The sequence below is a fragment of the Strigops habroptila genome, chromosome 3 (assembly GCF_004027225.2).
Source record: "Strigops habroptila isolate Jane chromosome 3, bStrHab1.2.pri, whole genome shotgun sequence".
NCBI lineage: Eukaryota > Metazoa > Chordata > Aves > Psittaciformes > Psittacidae > Strigops > Strigops habroptila.
Window position 1 is genome coordinate 16038528 of NC_044279.2, and position 17554 is coordinate 16056081.

Genomic DNA, 17554 nt, shown 5'->3' on the forward strand with positions numbered 1-17554 from the left:
AAGGCGCATTTCAGCTATTCAGCAGGACTCATTTATTGTACAGTTCATGCTGAAAAATAGAGTAACATGAAAAACTTGAAAAGTCTTTGCAAAACATTTTCACATGGTGTTTTATCAAAATAAGCCTTTGATTTAGTTTTCTGAATTTACAGCCAACAGCAGATGATCCATATTGATTTGTAACAAATCTAAGCTGTTAGCTCTCTTGCTGAATTCCATGGGTGCTTGTGGTGGGTTGACCCTGGCTGAACACCAGGGTCCCACCAGAGCTGCTCTATCACTTCCCCTCCTCAACTGGACACAGGAGAGAAAATATAACAAAAGGGTCATGGGTTGAGATGAGGACAGGGAGAGATCACTCAGCAAATACTGTCATGGGCAAAACAGACAACTCAAGGGAAAAAATAATTTAATTTATTACCAATCAAATCAGAGTAGAGTAATGAGAAATAAAACCAAATCTTAAAAACAGCTTCCTCCTCCTCGTCCCTTCTTCCTGGGCTTAACTTCTGATTTCTCTACTTCCTCCCACCAGCAGCACAGAGGGACGGGGAGTGGAGGTTGTGGTCAGTTCATCACATGTTGTCTCTGACGCTCCTTCCTCCTCAGGAGGGAGGACTCCTCACACTCTTCCCTGCTCCAGTGTGGGGTTCCTCCAACAGCAGACAGTCCTCCATGGACTTCTCCAATATGAGTCCTTCCCACAGTCTGCAGTTCTTCATGAACTGCTCCAGCGTGGGTCCTTTCCATGGGGTGCAGTCCTTCAGGAACAGCCTGCTCCAGTGTGGATCCCCCTCAGGGTCACAAGTCCTGCAGCAAACCTGCTCCAGCGCGGGCTTCTCTCTCCATGGGGCCACAGCTCCTGCCAGGAGCCTGCTCCAGCGTGAGCTTCCCACGGGGTTACAGCCTCCTTCAGGCATCCCCCTGGTCCAGCTTGGGGTCCTCCATGGGCTGCAGGTGTAGATCTGCTCCAGCTTGGACCTCTATGGGCTGCAGGGGCACAGCCTGCCTCACCGTGGGCTGCGCCATGGGCTGCAGGGGAATCTCTGCTCCGGTGCCTGGAGCACCTCCTGCCCTCCTTCTGCACTGACTTTGGTGTCTGTTGGGCTGTTTCACGTATTCTCACTCCTCTCTCCAGCTGCAATTGCTCCTGCCCAGTAACATTTTCCCCTTTTTAACTTTGCTATCCCAGAGGCGCTACCACCATTGCTGATGGGCTCAGCCTTGCCATGGGGCAGGTCTGTCTTGGAGCCAGCTGCATTGGTTCTATGGGACAAGGGGGAAGCTTCTAGCAGCTGCTCACGGAAGCAACCCTTGTGCTACCAAAACCTTGCCATGCAGAACCAGTACAGGGCTGTGATCATTACTGCCGTGATATCCTTTAACAATATGATTCATATGCTCTTTGTATTCATAATTGAAGTTGGTAATAAAAGCATTTTTGCTGAATTTGTGCGAGTTCCAAATATAGTTCAGTCACCTGATCACTGTATTTACAGACTCGGTCTTCATGGCAATTCCTTAGTAATGCTCCCTGCCCCCTCCACAACCTTTCCTGCCCTGCTCACCCTCTCTTCCCAAGGGCCACACCAGTACCTTTTGGGGCTTAATTGTCCTATATATAAACAGGTCTATTAATATCGCTACATGTTCCCTTCTCTGTATTTGGTGGGACTGTGCACCCTGGGAACTGCTTCATTTTAAGGGTATTTCACTCTTCAGATGAGGCAGGTTTCAGTATCTGTAGCATAATTCAGGAAAACTCTTAGAAACACACTATTTAAACTTAAAAACACGTCTATGCACACATTAACATATCTGAGAAGTAATACTGCTTCACCGTATCACTTCCTTAAATAACATGAAAAGCTACCCAAAAAAGGTACTTTAAAATTCTGTAATTTTCTTGTTGTCATCAAGGTTTGCAGATGAACTTTAACTTTTAAAATGTCCTTCAGTTTCAATAGCTAATGACAAGTTGTCTGCAATAAAATAAATATTGTATAAAACTCAACACTAAAAAAAGGCAACACCTCCCCCCCAAAAACCAAACCCCCAAAACTCAAACCACAACAACCCTCTAAAACCCTAAGATTGATTGCATCAGTTTTATTAGTGTTAAATTACTGTTTAATAGATTATGGCTACTGTGGAACCGTATGAAACTTCTAATTGTAATCTAGCTCCTGCAATAATCCCCACACAAACAAACGATGAAGACTCAGCTGATCATATTTCTCATACAATTATACAAAATGGTTAACTTCTGAAAATAGTGTGGTTATTGGACAACAGTATTTTGCAATTCTCCTCTTAATTCCATTCTGCATATTAAACTTTTAAAAGCCTGTCTAGGAAATAGCCTTGAGGATAAGTATAGTTGAGTGGTATAATAGAAGAAGTGTTTTAGATTACGTGACTAAAAAGCTTTTCTGCAAACAAAGGAGAAGAGAGGCACAATGGCAGGTGGGGGAGCCCAAATAATACCTTGCCCTTGCTACTTCCCATCCCAGGAGAGCCATCAACTCATTGATGTCCCATCTCCACACCCATAAAGGAGCATAGAGGTACAAAGCAGGTGGGACTTTGGTAACCTAATTAGAGAAGCAGCCCCTCCCACTCCTGGGAGAACCTCAGCACCATGGGATGGGGGACACACTCTCTGCTTGTTCTGGATATATTTTTAGTTTTTTGATGGTAAGCAGGTTAGTTGCATAGTTTGTCTATTCAGCACACAAACGCTATCCCATCGACTGGGACAAGAGGTTGGCCCTATTTTTTTTACTTCTACTAAAACAAAAGTTCACTAACTTTTCACTGTCTAGGCCTAATGTAGGCTAACCGCACAGTGAACTGCAACTACACTGGCTGTTTTGATTAGTTGTCAGGTGACTCTGCTGGAAGCCTGTGGTAAATTGCTCAGAGAAAGGTGCCAACTTTAAAGACACCCATATTACAGAATCTTAGAATCATAGAATGGTTTGGGTTGGAAAGGACCTTAAGATCATCTAGTTCCAACCCCCCTGCCATGAGCAGGGGATCCTCACACTAGACCATGTTGCCCAAGGCTCTGTCCAACCTGGTCTTGAATGCTGCCAGGGATGAAGCATTCACAACTTTCTTGGGCAGCCTGTTCCAGTGCCTCACCACTCTTACAGTAAAGAATTTCTTCCTTATATCCAACCTAAATTTCCCTTGTTTCAGTTTGAACCCATTACCCCTTGTCCTATCAATACAGTCCCTGATGAATAATCCATCTCTGGCATCCTTGTAGTCCCCCTTCAGGTACTGGAAGGCTGCTATGGGGTCTCCACGCAGCCTTCTCTTCTCCAGGCTGAACAGCCCCAATTTTCTTAGCCAGTCATATTTAGTAAGACGAATCTTGCTGACTTCTTAAAGGTCTTTTATAGTTTTTTTCTTTCTGAAAAGTGGTAAATTATTCAGCATACTACACTTTTTTTTTTTTCTGAGAAAATTCCTGAAATTTGTTTTAAATGTATGAATTAAATATCATCCATTGAGCAGTTTGTTATCACTTGGTACAGGTTAAGTGAAGTCTGACGTGAGTAACAGGAAAGGAAAAGATATCAGTGAAGATTCTATGGAAAAAAGGTCTTATAATTATTTCACGGTTGTGTGGGCCTGTCTGATACATTTTTTTGGGGGGGTAAACAACCATTGTTCAGGTCTGGCTTCTGATATGTTTTATGGCAGTTACTAAATGGACCCAAATCAGTTGTCCTCCTGAAAGATTTTGAAATATGACTTCCTTTTTGTATATGTGATGTGGGTAGGTATTTGTTAACGTTAATGAGAAAGTGTTCATGACTTTTTATCAGCTCTTTCCAGTTTTATTTTGTCAGGTTTTGTTTTGTCATTGATGCTTGTCCACTGTCCATGACAGTGCTGTGGCTAGACAACTGTGCCTGGTTGACTGTTCACTCTGAGGTCTGGATACCTTGGTGACTAGGAGACGTTTGTTGTCTTACTTTATTCAGTAAACCATTGCATTGCATTTCAGTATTGTGTGCTTATAGGCATGTGTTTAATGTCTCTTAATATTCATATAACAATAATTCAATTGACAATATTGCATGTCCTCTGTTCTTAAGGATGTTTCCTACTTTGAATTTACCCTTCTTTTTACAAAGTCAAGTCCACATTCACATGATTTCGATGTTTGAGACTTGAGATCAGAGAGCTTTTTCTCTTCACAGTATTTCTGAAGTTCATTATCATCCTGCCTTTTCTATTCTCTGCCAGCGGATGTATGGAGAATGCCCAGTGCTGTTTTAGTCCCAATCAGCTACTCTACTGAAGTAGCACTTTTTGTACTTAAGCAGCTTGAGAAGCTTGAATTCCATTCTCTGATTGTCATTCAAGAAAGCTGTGATGTTCCTTGAAAATGAAAATTATAAAGACTCAAAGTTTTAACTTCAGATCTATCCACTTTGGACATTTACAAAAGACTCATGAGTTTCAAGGCTCCATGGCTGCCATGAGCTGGCCAACTCTAAGTCAGATTGTATATCACCAGGTAAAATTCCCTTAGGATGCTCTTGTTCTTCATTAAAACAAAGGTAAGTCATCTCAAGCCTAGAGGGTTTGCCAGTGGTCTGTCAGGCAGACTGAAAAATACCTTGCTACTAACCTTCATGGTGAGTACAGAAGTGAAGATGTGCACACACATTTTTCTTCTTTGCCTTCATGACCGTGACTTGCAGTTTCATTGGTCTTGCAAGCACCAGCAGATTACGCCTCTGGGGCATGAACCTAATATTATTTGGTCTTGGCAGGTATGCAGATGTGTCCTGGATATCCCTTTGTTTCTGACACTGTTAAGGGCTTTGAATTCAATGCAGTCTCCCACAGAAGACTCTTGTTCCCAGAATAAAAGTGTGCTGGCCTGTTATCCTTGTGACTATGAGCGGTTTTGTTCAAGAACATACTTCAGCATTGCACTTTATTTTAAAGACTGGCCAGGTACAGAGATGAACGTTTGCTTGGGATTATTTCACTTGGAAAATAAATCCAGTCATACAAAGCAGGTGAAATGGAGAACCTGACATTTTAACAGTAATGTTTACTCTCTTTACCTATTGGGTTACTAGATTCATTAAATGGGTTCGCAAGACAAACTCCATGTGTAAGATTTATTCAGCCTGGCCTTGTATGCCTCAGTTGTGTTAGCATGGAAGGACAAGGTACAGATGTATCTACTTCCAGAAATGACACAGTGTTATTTTTCTCCCAATAAAGCATCATCTTCCCAGGCATTATTCAGAATTAGATATTTTCATGTTCTGTCTTCCTAGAGAGAAGGTACTAGCCACATTTGTAACTCTGAGCAATGCTTCTTTCAGGATCTACTAAGTGCATTCCTGTAGGGATTCCCTTTAATGAGGAGGCAGAGACATTGCAAAGCTTAATGAGCATTCTTGCTAGTTATTCACATCTGAGTGCTATTGCCTGCTAATGAGGCTGTACTGGAGCCAGCTGGCCTATTTTGGGAAGTTCATTTTCCTGTCATCTTCCTGTGAACATAATTGATAGAAAAAAATTTGAACCCTGAAACTGGGACTTCCTGTACATTTGTCCTGTCCTCTTATCTGTGGTTGTGACTGCCAGCGGGCTAGGTTCTGTAAATTCAGGGATAAGACTAAATGTTTTAATGATCTGAAAGATGTTCCTTCCTCTGCCTCATTGCCATTTCAGCTTGCAAAATTGGAGGCTCTGTTTAACCTCTCAGGTTTGAATTCCTAGGTAAGTTCTCATCTTTCTCCAACTTTATCACCAATTCCTTTCCATCCTTGTTAAAGCCCAAATGGTCTTCAGAGTGTCCTTTCAAACTTCACTAGGTGCTGCAGGTGTGGAGTCTCAATTGTGGAATCATTTGTTCTAAGACAATAATTACTCTCAAGACTGTATCTTATCTAGAGACATGCATGTATTGATGAGGACTTTTCATTTGATGGTTTTCTGTTTGGTTTCTCTAACAGTCAAATTACTTGCTCCTTCAAATACTGTCCAAAAAGAGGTGATTATTGTAGAACACCTGCAGGTTCTAGCTCTCAAACCAGTAGGATCCACTGACAGGTAGATTTTCCTCACATTTTACCTTCTTTTATTCAGTTTGCACCCTATTCACACTTAGACTGGCACATTTTCTACATCTGAGTGTCAGATAACTAACACTGAGTATTGGAGTTGACAGTGGTTATGCAATACAAATTGCCTTGCTATTACCCCACAAACCCTCAGGATTTCCACAGAAATTTACCCCGAGAAACTGGTTGCCTAAACATAAATTCTGTATTGTCACTTCTGTGCTGTAGAACCAATTCCATGGCAGCTCAGTATCAGTTATTCCTTAAAGTGAAAGAAGACAGGCAGTGGCACTGCATTCTTGATTTAAACAGGTAGAACTCTTACATGCTCATTTTCAAGGCAATACTAGTCAGTATTTCCGTGCTTAGAGATTCTGTAATGCTGAATCTCTAAGCAATGTATTTTCATACAGTGATAAGACCAGTTTAAAATTATTTTGTTATTTTCTCAGAAGGCATTATTGCTATTTAAAGGTCTTGCCATTTGGCTGATCTGTGACCAGTGAAGGTTTTTTCTGGGTTCTGACTTTGTACTTAAGGATTTTTTCCTTAATGAATGGTTTGTAAGGGAATTCATAAGAGAACAAACTCTTTAGTGTCTGCAAATGGTCCAGCACTTTTTTTATGCTTGTAGTCTCGAGACAAGCATTCAAGATCATACTTAATGGTGTCATAATCTGTAGAGGTCATTTGGTAGTTTTTAGTTCCTGAATAATGAGAACTTTTTGTTCTGTAGAGAAATTCTGTGCTAATCTCAATTAAGCATTTCACCTCTGTGCCAGCCATCATGGTAGTATTATCCTTCCTTTATAAGGCATGTGTCCTTAAGAACCTTGGTGATACATGAAGCCAAAGCTTACCCCAGGTACTTTTAGATACTACTATACTGTGTTTACTTTTCACATCTACTCAACAACCAAAAATTTCTTTTTTTTTTTTACATACCCGTACCCATCCAAATATCTTCAGGGGATTGGCTCTCCAGTTTCCCTAGTCCTTCAGAGTGATAATTCCAGACATATGTATCTCTTGTGGTTGGGCAATATCACCAATTAAGTGGTTTCTATACTGCTGTTACTACAACATTTCAGAAGTTTTTGAAGCTTCAAGCAATACTGTTCAAAAGAAAAGCGGCAGCTTTTTCATCTTTTGAAAATCTGAGATTTCAGTTTCAATATCCTATTTTTACAGAGGCTAAAATGGGTAATTTTCACTCTTGAGCTGTGGAAGAGTGGCAGATATAAAACTTTATGACTTGAAGAAGCTGATAAAACTGTGAATTGTACCGTGTAACATTTGGAATGACCAGATTATTTTTCCTGTTATTTGAAGAAAGTTCTCTGATTTGGTCTGAAAGCATTGTACTCTACGTCATACCGCATTAAATAGAAGAGTGCCATAAGTTTAGTATGTATATGAATAGTCATTTAAAATTTCACAACAAAACTGTGAATAGTTTCCCTATTCGCTGTTTTCTGTGTGAAATTCAGACTTACCATGTAGCACTGAGGAGGTCCAGGAGAGCAGTCATGTGTACCTCTCATTACTGGCAAATGATTGCAGCAGTAAAGGAGCAGCATTCCCTTGTGTGTTCCTTATAGGCTTGAACATCAACTTCTAAACGCAAGTTTCAGTGAGCTTGCGGAAATTTGCATCAGGATTTGCTGCTGTATTCATAATTTCTAAACTTTTATCTGCTTCTAAGAACTATTTTCCCACCAGTTCTATTTTATACCACAGTCATGGTAAGTCTAACTAAGCCTAACTCAGAGTTGTAAAGCATTGTACAAAATTTCAAAAGGATTAAAGAAAATAATAAGCAAAATAAGAACAATAATAAATGTTTGTATTAATGTTTTGTCATAAAAGAAGAACAGGAGTGCCCTCTAGTTCTTTTAGAAAAAAAGAAATACAATCAATTTTAAAATATAATTTTACCTTAATGTCTTCTTGGAAAGTAATTTTATTCAAATCATTAATTACGTTCAAGATCTAAACTAAAACTCAGAACTAAAAATGAGCATAAGAAATAGCATTAGCTTCGAAAAAAATGATCTACAAATAATCCCCAATGTGTGTGCTAACGGACTCACTAATAGACATTAGGATATTGCAAACTTCTCATTTATAATAGAGCGTCATGCAAAAAGTTGCATCTCAATATTTGTATTTCCCACTGTCACTCCCCTCCCTCCTCTAAAAAAGGCTGCTGGCACTGAATATTATCAGATTATGTGAGGCTTTTCCTGTATTGTTCTTTATGGTAAGGATCTGTTTTGTGCTTTCTGGTGTTGCAGCAGCATGTTTTTAATGGCTGGCTGGGTGAATTATAATTTATGTTGCAAGTACTATATCTGATATGATGGTGAGATTATTATGTGTCTTCACAAACATTTTGGGCTGGTGTATAGTTTTAAATATATTTTAGGTATTTTGTTTAAAGAAAATTTGCAAAAGGATGCTTTTCACAAATCAGTAAGCTGTAGAATCATCTTTAAATAAATTATCAGTGAGAGGGCAGAAAATAGAATTCTGATATTGTCATTTCATCACATTAAGCTTTTTATGCTGTTTCCTTTAAAAATGAAAGTGATTTGTTTCTTGCTAGTTAGAATAAATATGCAACTCATGTACCAATTCACTTAGGATAAATCAACTTTTTTACACAAGACAAGTGACAAAAAGGGAAATTGTATAGGATGTCAGCAGTTTTGTGACTTGAAAGCTTCCCTTGTGTTTATCTGTGTCAGCTGTAACTTTCATAAATGATATCAAGGAACTGAGGTGATGTAGTTGTGTTTTCTTGCAGAGGAATTCCTGGGAAGAAATGTGGGACAGTCATAGTAACAGCAGAGGAACTAGGCTGTTGCCGAGTAAGTGTGTGTTCATTCCTTTTTGAAAAATTAAATGATAATGGTTTTGTGATTTACACAGTACCAGATTCTCAAAGGTATGATGTAGAAATTTGCATTATATGACATACGGAATTTAGAGTACTTTTTTCCTATGAGTTACTCTTAGTTTTAGATGGAAGCAGCAGAAAAAAGAAGCAGCATCAAGGTTTTGATTCTTAGATGAATCTTTATTTCCCCAAGTAATCAGTCACATTTTAATCTCTTAGTGTCCAATTTTTAACAAAGATCTATTTGTTTCAGCCATGGAATTATTTTTCCATTATGGAATATTGACATTACATGAACATCAAAGTAAAATTTGGGATTTTTAACCTTATAATTAAAAGGCAGTGGGAAATTTGGCTGGTTAAGGGGACAGACATGGTGAGGCACTTTTTTCCTGACATTCTGGGTTTATCCTCCAAGATGAGCATTTTTATGCCAGTTATAACAAACTATTTAAAAATCACAAATATGTCATAAAATCCCTAATCAGAACAGGGTTTTTTTTTCTTTCCCTTTTAATGAAGACAAATACTAGGTGCCTTCCAAAGCCCTCATGTTCTTCCAGATTCACCCCACTCAAATTTTACATACATGATGACTAGTTCAAAATCACTGAAGTGAACTTGCAAAGAATTTGGGACTCAGTCTCCCTCTCTTGCAGTCTCTTTTGCATTCTCTGTCATGCTCCTTCATGTGCACACCCTCTCATGCAATCTCTTGCACCGTCTCACCATCTGTCATATACTTTCTCTGAGATATTTTCCTACCTAGGTTTATTCAGTATTTGGAATAATTCTTATCTGATCTTCTGAGTTTTTTTACCGAACATTTATAGCTCATATTCAGAATAGCAAAGATTTTTAGAATCACTGAATTGCTGAAATTGGAAGAAACCTTGGGAGATTGCTTAGTCCAGCCTTCCTGCGCTTTGTAGAGCAGGTTACTCCGGGCTCTGTGCAGTCAGGTTTGAGTGTGTCCAAACAGGCTCCATAGTCTCTCTGTTTCAGTGTTTTGCCACATTCACAGCAAAAACGTTTTTTCTTGTATTTAAATGGAATTTCCTGTATTTCAATTTGTACTTATTAGCACTTGTTCTTCCGCTTGATATTGCTAAGCAGAGTCTGTTTACTCCTTTCCATCAGCTGTTTATACAGATTGATAAGATCCCTTCTCTTTTTCAAGCTAAATAATTCTAGGTCTCTCAGCCTCTCGCCATATGAAAGATAGTCCAACACCTTAGAGTGGCCTCACCAGTGCTATGTCACTTCCTTCAGCTTTCTGTTGGCACTCTTCCCAATGCAGTCCAGGAGCCTATTTGCCGCTTTTGTTGCCAAAGGCATATTGGTCAACTTGGTGTCCACCAAGACCTCCCCAGTCCTTTCCTGTAAAGCTGCTTTCCAGCTGTTTGGCCTACAGCCTGTGCTGGTGCATGGGGTTATTCGTCTCCAAGTGCAGTACTTGGCATTTCCCTCTGTGGAACCCTGTGAGGTTCAAGTTGGTTTGTTTTTCTGGCTAAGGCGTAAAGGCTATGAGAAACATGTACTTTTCCATGTCCTTTGTCACCTAGTCCCCTGCCACACTCAGTGCTGATCCCACATTTTCACTAGACTTCCTCTGGCTGCTGCTACACCTGTAGACCAGTCTTCCAGCAGACCCTGCTCCAGCTAGCTGGTGAGCCTGCAGGTTTATCTTTGCATTTATAATCCTCGCGTTCTTGACTGCCCAAAGAAATGAACTATGTGTGACTATCACTTAGCCTGACCACAGCAAAGAAACTTTTCTCCCTGTTTGTCATCAGAATGGATGTATTTGGTATGTTCCAGTCTCATTTTCTGGAAGCTTCTAAACTCTTAATAGCAAGCTACTAAACCACTTACTTTACAAGCAGCAGGAGCGGGCAACTTCAGGTTTCAATCACTGAAGGAATAAGGCTTACTCATGTCTCACTGGAGTTTTTAAAGTTAATTCTACTGTGCCTTCCTTGCCTATGCATCTATTTCCTTGAGACTGCAATTTTGCATGTCAGAAAATAATGGAAAAATCCTGAGGCATTTAGCACCGAAATCTACCCATCCTCTGCAGCCCCTACAGAAGAATTCTTGGTTCCAGCAGTTCAAATTGCGCTAAAAGGATGTGGCAGGAATGCAAATATGTAGAGGACATCTAGAAGACAGATACCCTCATTATTTTGTTTTCTTTTTGCATGATCATTAGTGAATTTTACTATTTTATTTTAGTGTAATAAACTGCATGCTGTATGTAATTTTTCTATGTTACCCATTTCAGGATTCAGTTTTAATGCAGTTTTGTGCAAACAAACTAGACAAGAAGGACTTCTTTGGCAAATCTGATCCTTTTCTCGTATTTCATCGAAGCAATGAAGATGGCAGGTACATGCCTGTTAAGTGTTTCTGCTGCTAAACAGTAGGCAAGTCACTTACTTGCAGATGGTAATATAGTTTTAATTTTTTATGTGTCAGATTAAGCTGTTTCTTTTATCATGTTTGTTGGATTTAAGTATATTGTGTTATGCAGTACAGGAACAAAAGTATTGTTACAAATAGATCAAATATTGCAGCTCAGGGTTTTAAGAGTTAAATGTACGATAAATAGAGAACACTATGAAAATTAATTATAATAAAAATAGTAAAATAGCGTTACTTTTGCTAAGAAAAGTATGCCTTTAAGTTAAATAGAATTCTCAAAGAAAATTGTAGCTGCAGAATATGCTAATCCTTAGAAATTGTTTTAGATAAAAACATTTTGTATTGCAAATTTGGGAATATCTTTTCTCTTTTGACAGACTTCTATGAAATAGAATTCAAAAATACCTTAAATAGATATTTATTTGTTTGGGGTTTTTTTTATCAAGTAAGTGGCTGTCTGCTGCATTCATGCTTTAATTTGTTAAAGTAGGTTAATGTCTCTTGTTCTGCTGCGAAGACTTGACGTGCTAACTTCTGGTCAACATACTACTTACGTGGGAGGTTACTGGCAGTTTAAGTTTTCTTGGAAGCTGATAGTCCTCACATATAACCTCATATCAAACCATAGGCTAGACATATAAGATATTAATGTATTTCAGTAGTTTAACTGGAACAGGTGTTAGCATAAACCTATGTTAACATATGTATGGGTCCGTGAGTGTCTTTTCCCTGCTCTTTCCCTCTTGGAGGCAGATTATGGGAACAGCTTCCTTAATAAGCACTGAATATCTTAAATTGCCAGCCTGGAGGGGTTAGGGCTCTTTTGTGAGTGACATTAAGGTCATTAGTGGAATTTCTCTGGGCATTCACTGAAAGTGCTGATATATGCAGTTTCTCTGGGCCCTGAGTGCCATGCTTCTCCACTTCCTTCCAAGAGGTGAGTGTTGACCCACTGATTCTTTATTGGTCTCCTGAATCCAGCAGTGGTCAGAAGGATGCTCACTTTTCTGTCTCAACTTCAGGCATGCCTTCCGAGCCATAGCCAGGATAAGAACATAGGCCTTTGGAACATAAGGAAGATATTCCCTTAAGGGACAATTTTAGTCACATCTGTATGTAGAATTTCAGTAGTGATTTCACCAGTGATCTTGCCTCCTGTTTTCTTTTGAACAATTCAGTCCCAAGAGAAGGATTTAAAACAAATATTTTAATTTTGCATTATTTAAAGAAAGCTGAATACATTAAAACAATTAATTGTATTTCACCTGAGAGAAGGTGATCATAGGTTCTCACAGAGCCTTATAGGTTTTACCTGAGACAGCCCTGGTTAAAAAATCATAGACATAAAACGGGGAACAAGAATCAGAAAGCCATGACTCCCTTGGCTCTGTTTCTTAATCTGTACCAGGCCGCTTTCTTTCTGGATCTGTGACTGATTCCTGGCTGTACAAGGCCTGTTTAAACAGGTGGGATGGAGGCTGATTTTCCCTGAAATAACTCACTGAATGGTTGTAAATCTCATTGAAGTTTTGGGTAAAAATATTTTAGGTTTAGAGTTCTTGAGCACCCTGGTGTGTAATCTCTCTCAGATGTGTCTGTCCTCTTCAGTTTTCCCTTCTCTCCGATTTCACTGCATTTCTTTTTTTCTTATCTTAAATTCTATGTGGATATTGTACAAATGAATACAGATTCCATGTTTGATGACACAAAAGAAGAAGTAAATAAATAGAAAATATGTCTTTTTTTATTATTTATTACAGTTTTACAATCTGCCACAAAACAGAAGTCATAAAAAATACATTAAATCCCGTGTGGCAGGCATTCAAGATTTCTGTCAGAGCACTGTGTAATGGAGACTATGACCGGTAAGCTACAGGTTAAACTTTCTTAGCATACACAATTCTTCCAGCCCCTCCCACCCCTCCACCTCATGTATTTTTTAATATGTAAGTTTTTCTATGCAATTCAGTTCCTGATGCTATTAAGATTATTTAATCAACAGTTTGAAAGGCTAATATGTGTTTAAAGCCATTCATCACATTAAAGAATTTAGTAAAATAAAGCCAGTATGGTAACTCTGTAGGAAATGTTAGTCGTGATTTCTGGAAAAAAATGCTTTGCTCTCTATGGTGTGATTAAGAGTTAGAAAGAAAAGACTAATTTGAAGAATGGCCACTGTTCCTAGTGTGCACGGTATTTTTAATAATGTTTCAATGAAAAATGATGATCTGTCTTCCTTCGGTGACATTGTAATATCAGAGGATGCTGATAAATGAAAGCCTTTAAAATATATAAGGTAAGTAGATGAGAAACACAGAAGGTAATCATCATCTTCAGATTTGAAGTTTTCTGTGATCCCATGCAAAAGGATCCACTTTTGGATGGTTATAATCATAAGAATACCATGTTTTTAATCAATCCTTTACTAACAGTAACAAGCAAATTATTTAAACTGAGAAATGGTGGATATTTTTAGGCTCTTTAAAAGGTGGACGTGCTAACTTATAGCAATATCAGCAAGAAAAATGTTTAGCTGCCTGTTGATGACTTCTTGCTCTGTTGTCACCATTCGTATTTTTGAAATGAATTTAGATATTGGTGTTGTTAGTAAGTACTCAGTTAAATTTCTGGTGGTTTATCTATCTCTGCTACTGGAAATCTGGAATACTGGAATTATTTTGAGTAAGACTTTGAGGAAGTACAAATTTATCAATTAGTCATAATGCTTTTAGCAGTCCACAGTGTAATATTTAATTTAAAATCATGAAGAAAATGTTTGAAGACTAGAATAAAATTATGCATAATACATAAGCTGAATGTAGTAGATAGATGGATAGGTGTGCTAAGGTTCAATTCACCTTTATGTAGACTGTGTGAAAGATACGAGAGATACAGAATGCACTTGCCCGGGTACTTCAAAGGCAAAAGGTATGTTATCTTCTTGATTGGAATAAAAAGAGGTTCAGTATTGCATTCTTTCAAACATGAACTAATGTTTCAAGCAGCAGAAGCCAAATCTTTTGTTGAAAGATATTACTGTATGTAGGGAATTTAAGTAAGACTTTGCTTAAATTGATAATTTTCCTATGAGTGTGCCTTTAATTTGGAATTTAGGTGTCCCTGTGCATGTGTATTCTCTGAATACAGTTTCCTTTGAAGGGTCAAATACTTGGTGGGATAGAGAAGGTTTGGAGCTGATCTTGACTTCATTCCACAGAATAATCAGTTTTCATTCTAAGGTGACTTAACCCCAAACTGAAATTCCACAAGAGAGATAAAATGTAGCAAATGGTGTGGTCAGAACCATTAAATTTGCATTCAAAAGACGAACATCCAGACAGAGCAACTCCTTTGCCTTTTCTGGAATATCATAAAAAAATGTGAAAAACATCTAGGCATGAATTTGTTGGTGCACGTAGTATCAGCTGTTGAACAACCTTTTCCCAAAAGTGTCCCTTCCTTGTGAAGAAAATTACTCAACATGTATTCAACTGTATTTCATAGGAAGAATGAGGAGCAGCTTCCGTGGAAGCAAATTATAATGTCACTGCTTTGATTCCTGTCCCATCTATTAATACCACAGACCTAATCACTTCATGTGAAACTGTTCTGAAGAATAGAAGTAAGCAAGCTGTTGCTTAAAATATAGAAAGTCTGGAGGTGTTATTTTTCTATCCCATGTTCAGTTCACTTCAGGCCAGATAGGATTCATTAGTTCTAATTGCTGAATTTATATATACTCTTTCTCTAGTAAAGGGAAATAAATAAAACTATAAACTGTCTCCATCCTGATATGCTTCCTGTTTCATTACTGATGTTGATGATAATATCCTCTATAGTATTTGCATTTTAAGAAATCCGCTCTGCAAGTAAGTCTGTAAAATAAAATTGATCCTTTACATGGGAAATTTTCATTTTCTACGTTTTGTGTGTTTCCCAGTCATCCCTGAAGCAAAAATAGTTAGAGCTGTCCTCAGAGGTTCACTTCACTCATAAGGAAAGAGTTCATCTCCACATTCATCTTCCATTTGCAGCTTGCCCGCCTGTTCCTTACTCACTAAGAGGAGGATGAGTATTCCCACACTGTTCAGGGTGATCTGTCAGTTTGGGAAGAACTGGTGCCCAGTGTCTGTTGTGTTCTCCCCACATCCCACAGTCTGCCTGTCCCGTTTCATTCTAAGGAGCCAGAGTCATGGTTATGTCGTATAATCTGATGGTTAACTAGTGTAGTCCAATGAAAGAACTAAACAACTATCCTGTTGGATTTATAGGAATTAAAAAAGAAAATTATGCTGCGCTTTTCTGTCCTCTTTGGTCAGCTGGCCAAGCAGCCTCCTCCTCTATTGAGAGCTAGAGGGGAGTTTAAGAGGGGAAAAGTGCAGTCTGTAAAGAACTATGAATTCTTTCATCTGCAGCCACAGACAGACAAGGCCTTCACAAAAGTTTGGGTGGATCTCACCAGCTTTCGTTTTCCATCACTGCACAGTGTTCAGAAGAGGTTAATACTGTCTACAAGATTGAAGTTTTATTGTGTTCTGGAGTAGTTATTTTCATTTAGGAACCAAAATATATAGATTAGAATTCCTTTTTGCTTTAAAGTGCTTTACTTTGTATTGTGAACATTGCTTTTCATCTGTACTTTGCTGCTTAATGATTTTGTGTTATAAAAGCCCTCTCAAGCTCTGCACACTTCTCAGATGTGGATATATTACTTTTTTTTGTAAGATGTTATTACCCCACAGTAGATATCCCTTTTCCAGGCAATAGCATATACCAAAAAAACCTTCACAATAAGTTCCAGATTTTTACTGTTCTTAAAGACATTGATAATACTTTAGGTTTAAAGAATCATTTATTTAAAAAAAACCAAAAAACAAGCCCACAGAAAATTCAGAGCTTCTGGAGGTAAAAATATATTGGTTAAACTTGAATTGTTCCTTTAGTTTCCCCTGTATTTTACTGTTAATTTATGAAGATACGTTGGGTAAGCTGAGTGATTTGCTATTTTCTACCCCATGAGAAATGACTAGAAAATTATGCCTTCTGGATTTGGCACAGTTGATACACCCGTATGCTATTAAAGTACAAGTATTAAAGATAATCCTGGTATATTTTAATATATGTTTTAATTGGTTGTGGTTTTTATTTTTTTTTTTTAGGACAATTAAAGTAGAAGTGTATGATTGGGATAGAGATGGAAGGTAAGACATTAATTCTATTGTTAAACTGTAGAATTAGCCATGCTTAATAAAAAGGTTAGCCTGTATAAATTTATACATTTATACATGTTTTAAAATGTATAAATACATAGTGGCCAGAACAGGACTAGAGAATGTATTTATCGATATTTAGAGGTACAGGAACTGGATAAAAAGTTTTGCTGTGCTACAGTTCTGTTTTGTTTTACAGTTGTGGTAAGCCTATTTCAAACATGATATATAGAATCATAGAATAGTTAGAGTTGGAAACGACCTTAACGTCATCTAGTTCCAACCCCCCTGCCATGGGCAGGGACACCTCACACTAAACCATGTTGCCCAAGGCTCTGTCCAACCTGGCCTTGAACACCGCCAGGGATGGAGCATCCACAACCTCCCTGGGCAACCCATTCCAGTGTCTCACCACCCTCACTGTAAAGAACTTCTTCCTTATATCTAATCTCAACTTCCCCTGTTTAAGTTTGAAGCCATTACGCCTTGTCCTACCACTACAGTCCCTAATGAAGAGTCCCTCCCCAGCATTCTTATAGGCCCCCTTCATACATGAAACAAGCAAGATGGAATGCTTTGTGATCTGTAAAATCAGTTTTGTGAATCTCATGTTATCAGTTAATGCATGCATATGAAGAGAGGCAAAATCTATTTTATAATCTATTTTCTTTTGCTTAAACCAGTGCTTCATAAAGCATTGCTTTTAAAATATGATAAAATGCATAAGCCTGCAATTGCTCTTCTCATGGTTGCCTAGATATTGCAATGTGGAAACTACCTATTAATTATAATCATTTCAGATTGGGTTTGAATGTTCATTTCCATGCCTGTCTTCATCAAAATGTGGTTCTAAACTTTCAAGTTGAAAGACCTGGGTTTTAAATCACTCCATTGCTAGAAAGAGGATGGTA

At 38.3% G+C, this 17554-nt stretch overlaps 1 protein-coding gene across 3 annotated transcripts in view; it reads left to right on the forward strand.

The window, feature by feature from the left end:
• Nucleotides 1–17554, forward strand: part of CPNE8 (copine 8) — an 88981-nt gene that overhangs the window by 33767 nt on the left and 37660 nt on the right. For all 3 annotated transcript variants that reach the window (XR_003990594.1, XM_030479828.1, XM_030479829.1), the window contains exons 7-10: nucleotides 8917–8980; nucleotides 11294–11397; nucleotides 13194–13298; nucleotides 16593–16634. Coding sequence is in view for 2 of the 3 variants with exons in the window: in XM_030479828.1 (XP_030335688.1) it covers nucleotides 8917–8980; nucleotides 11294–11397; nucleotides 13194–13298; nucleotides 16593–16634 (315 nt within the window). In the remaining variant the exon portion in view is untranslated. The remainder of the gene's footprint in view (nucleotides 1–8916; nucleotides 8981–11293; nucleotides 11398–13193; nucleotides 13299–16592; nucleotides 16635–17554) is intronic.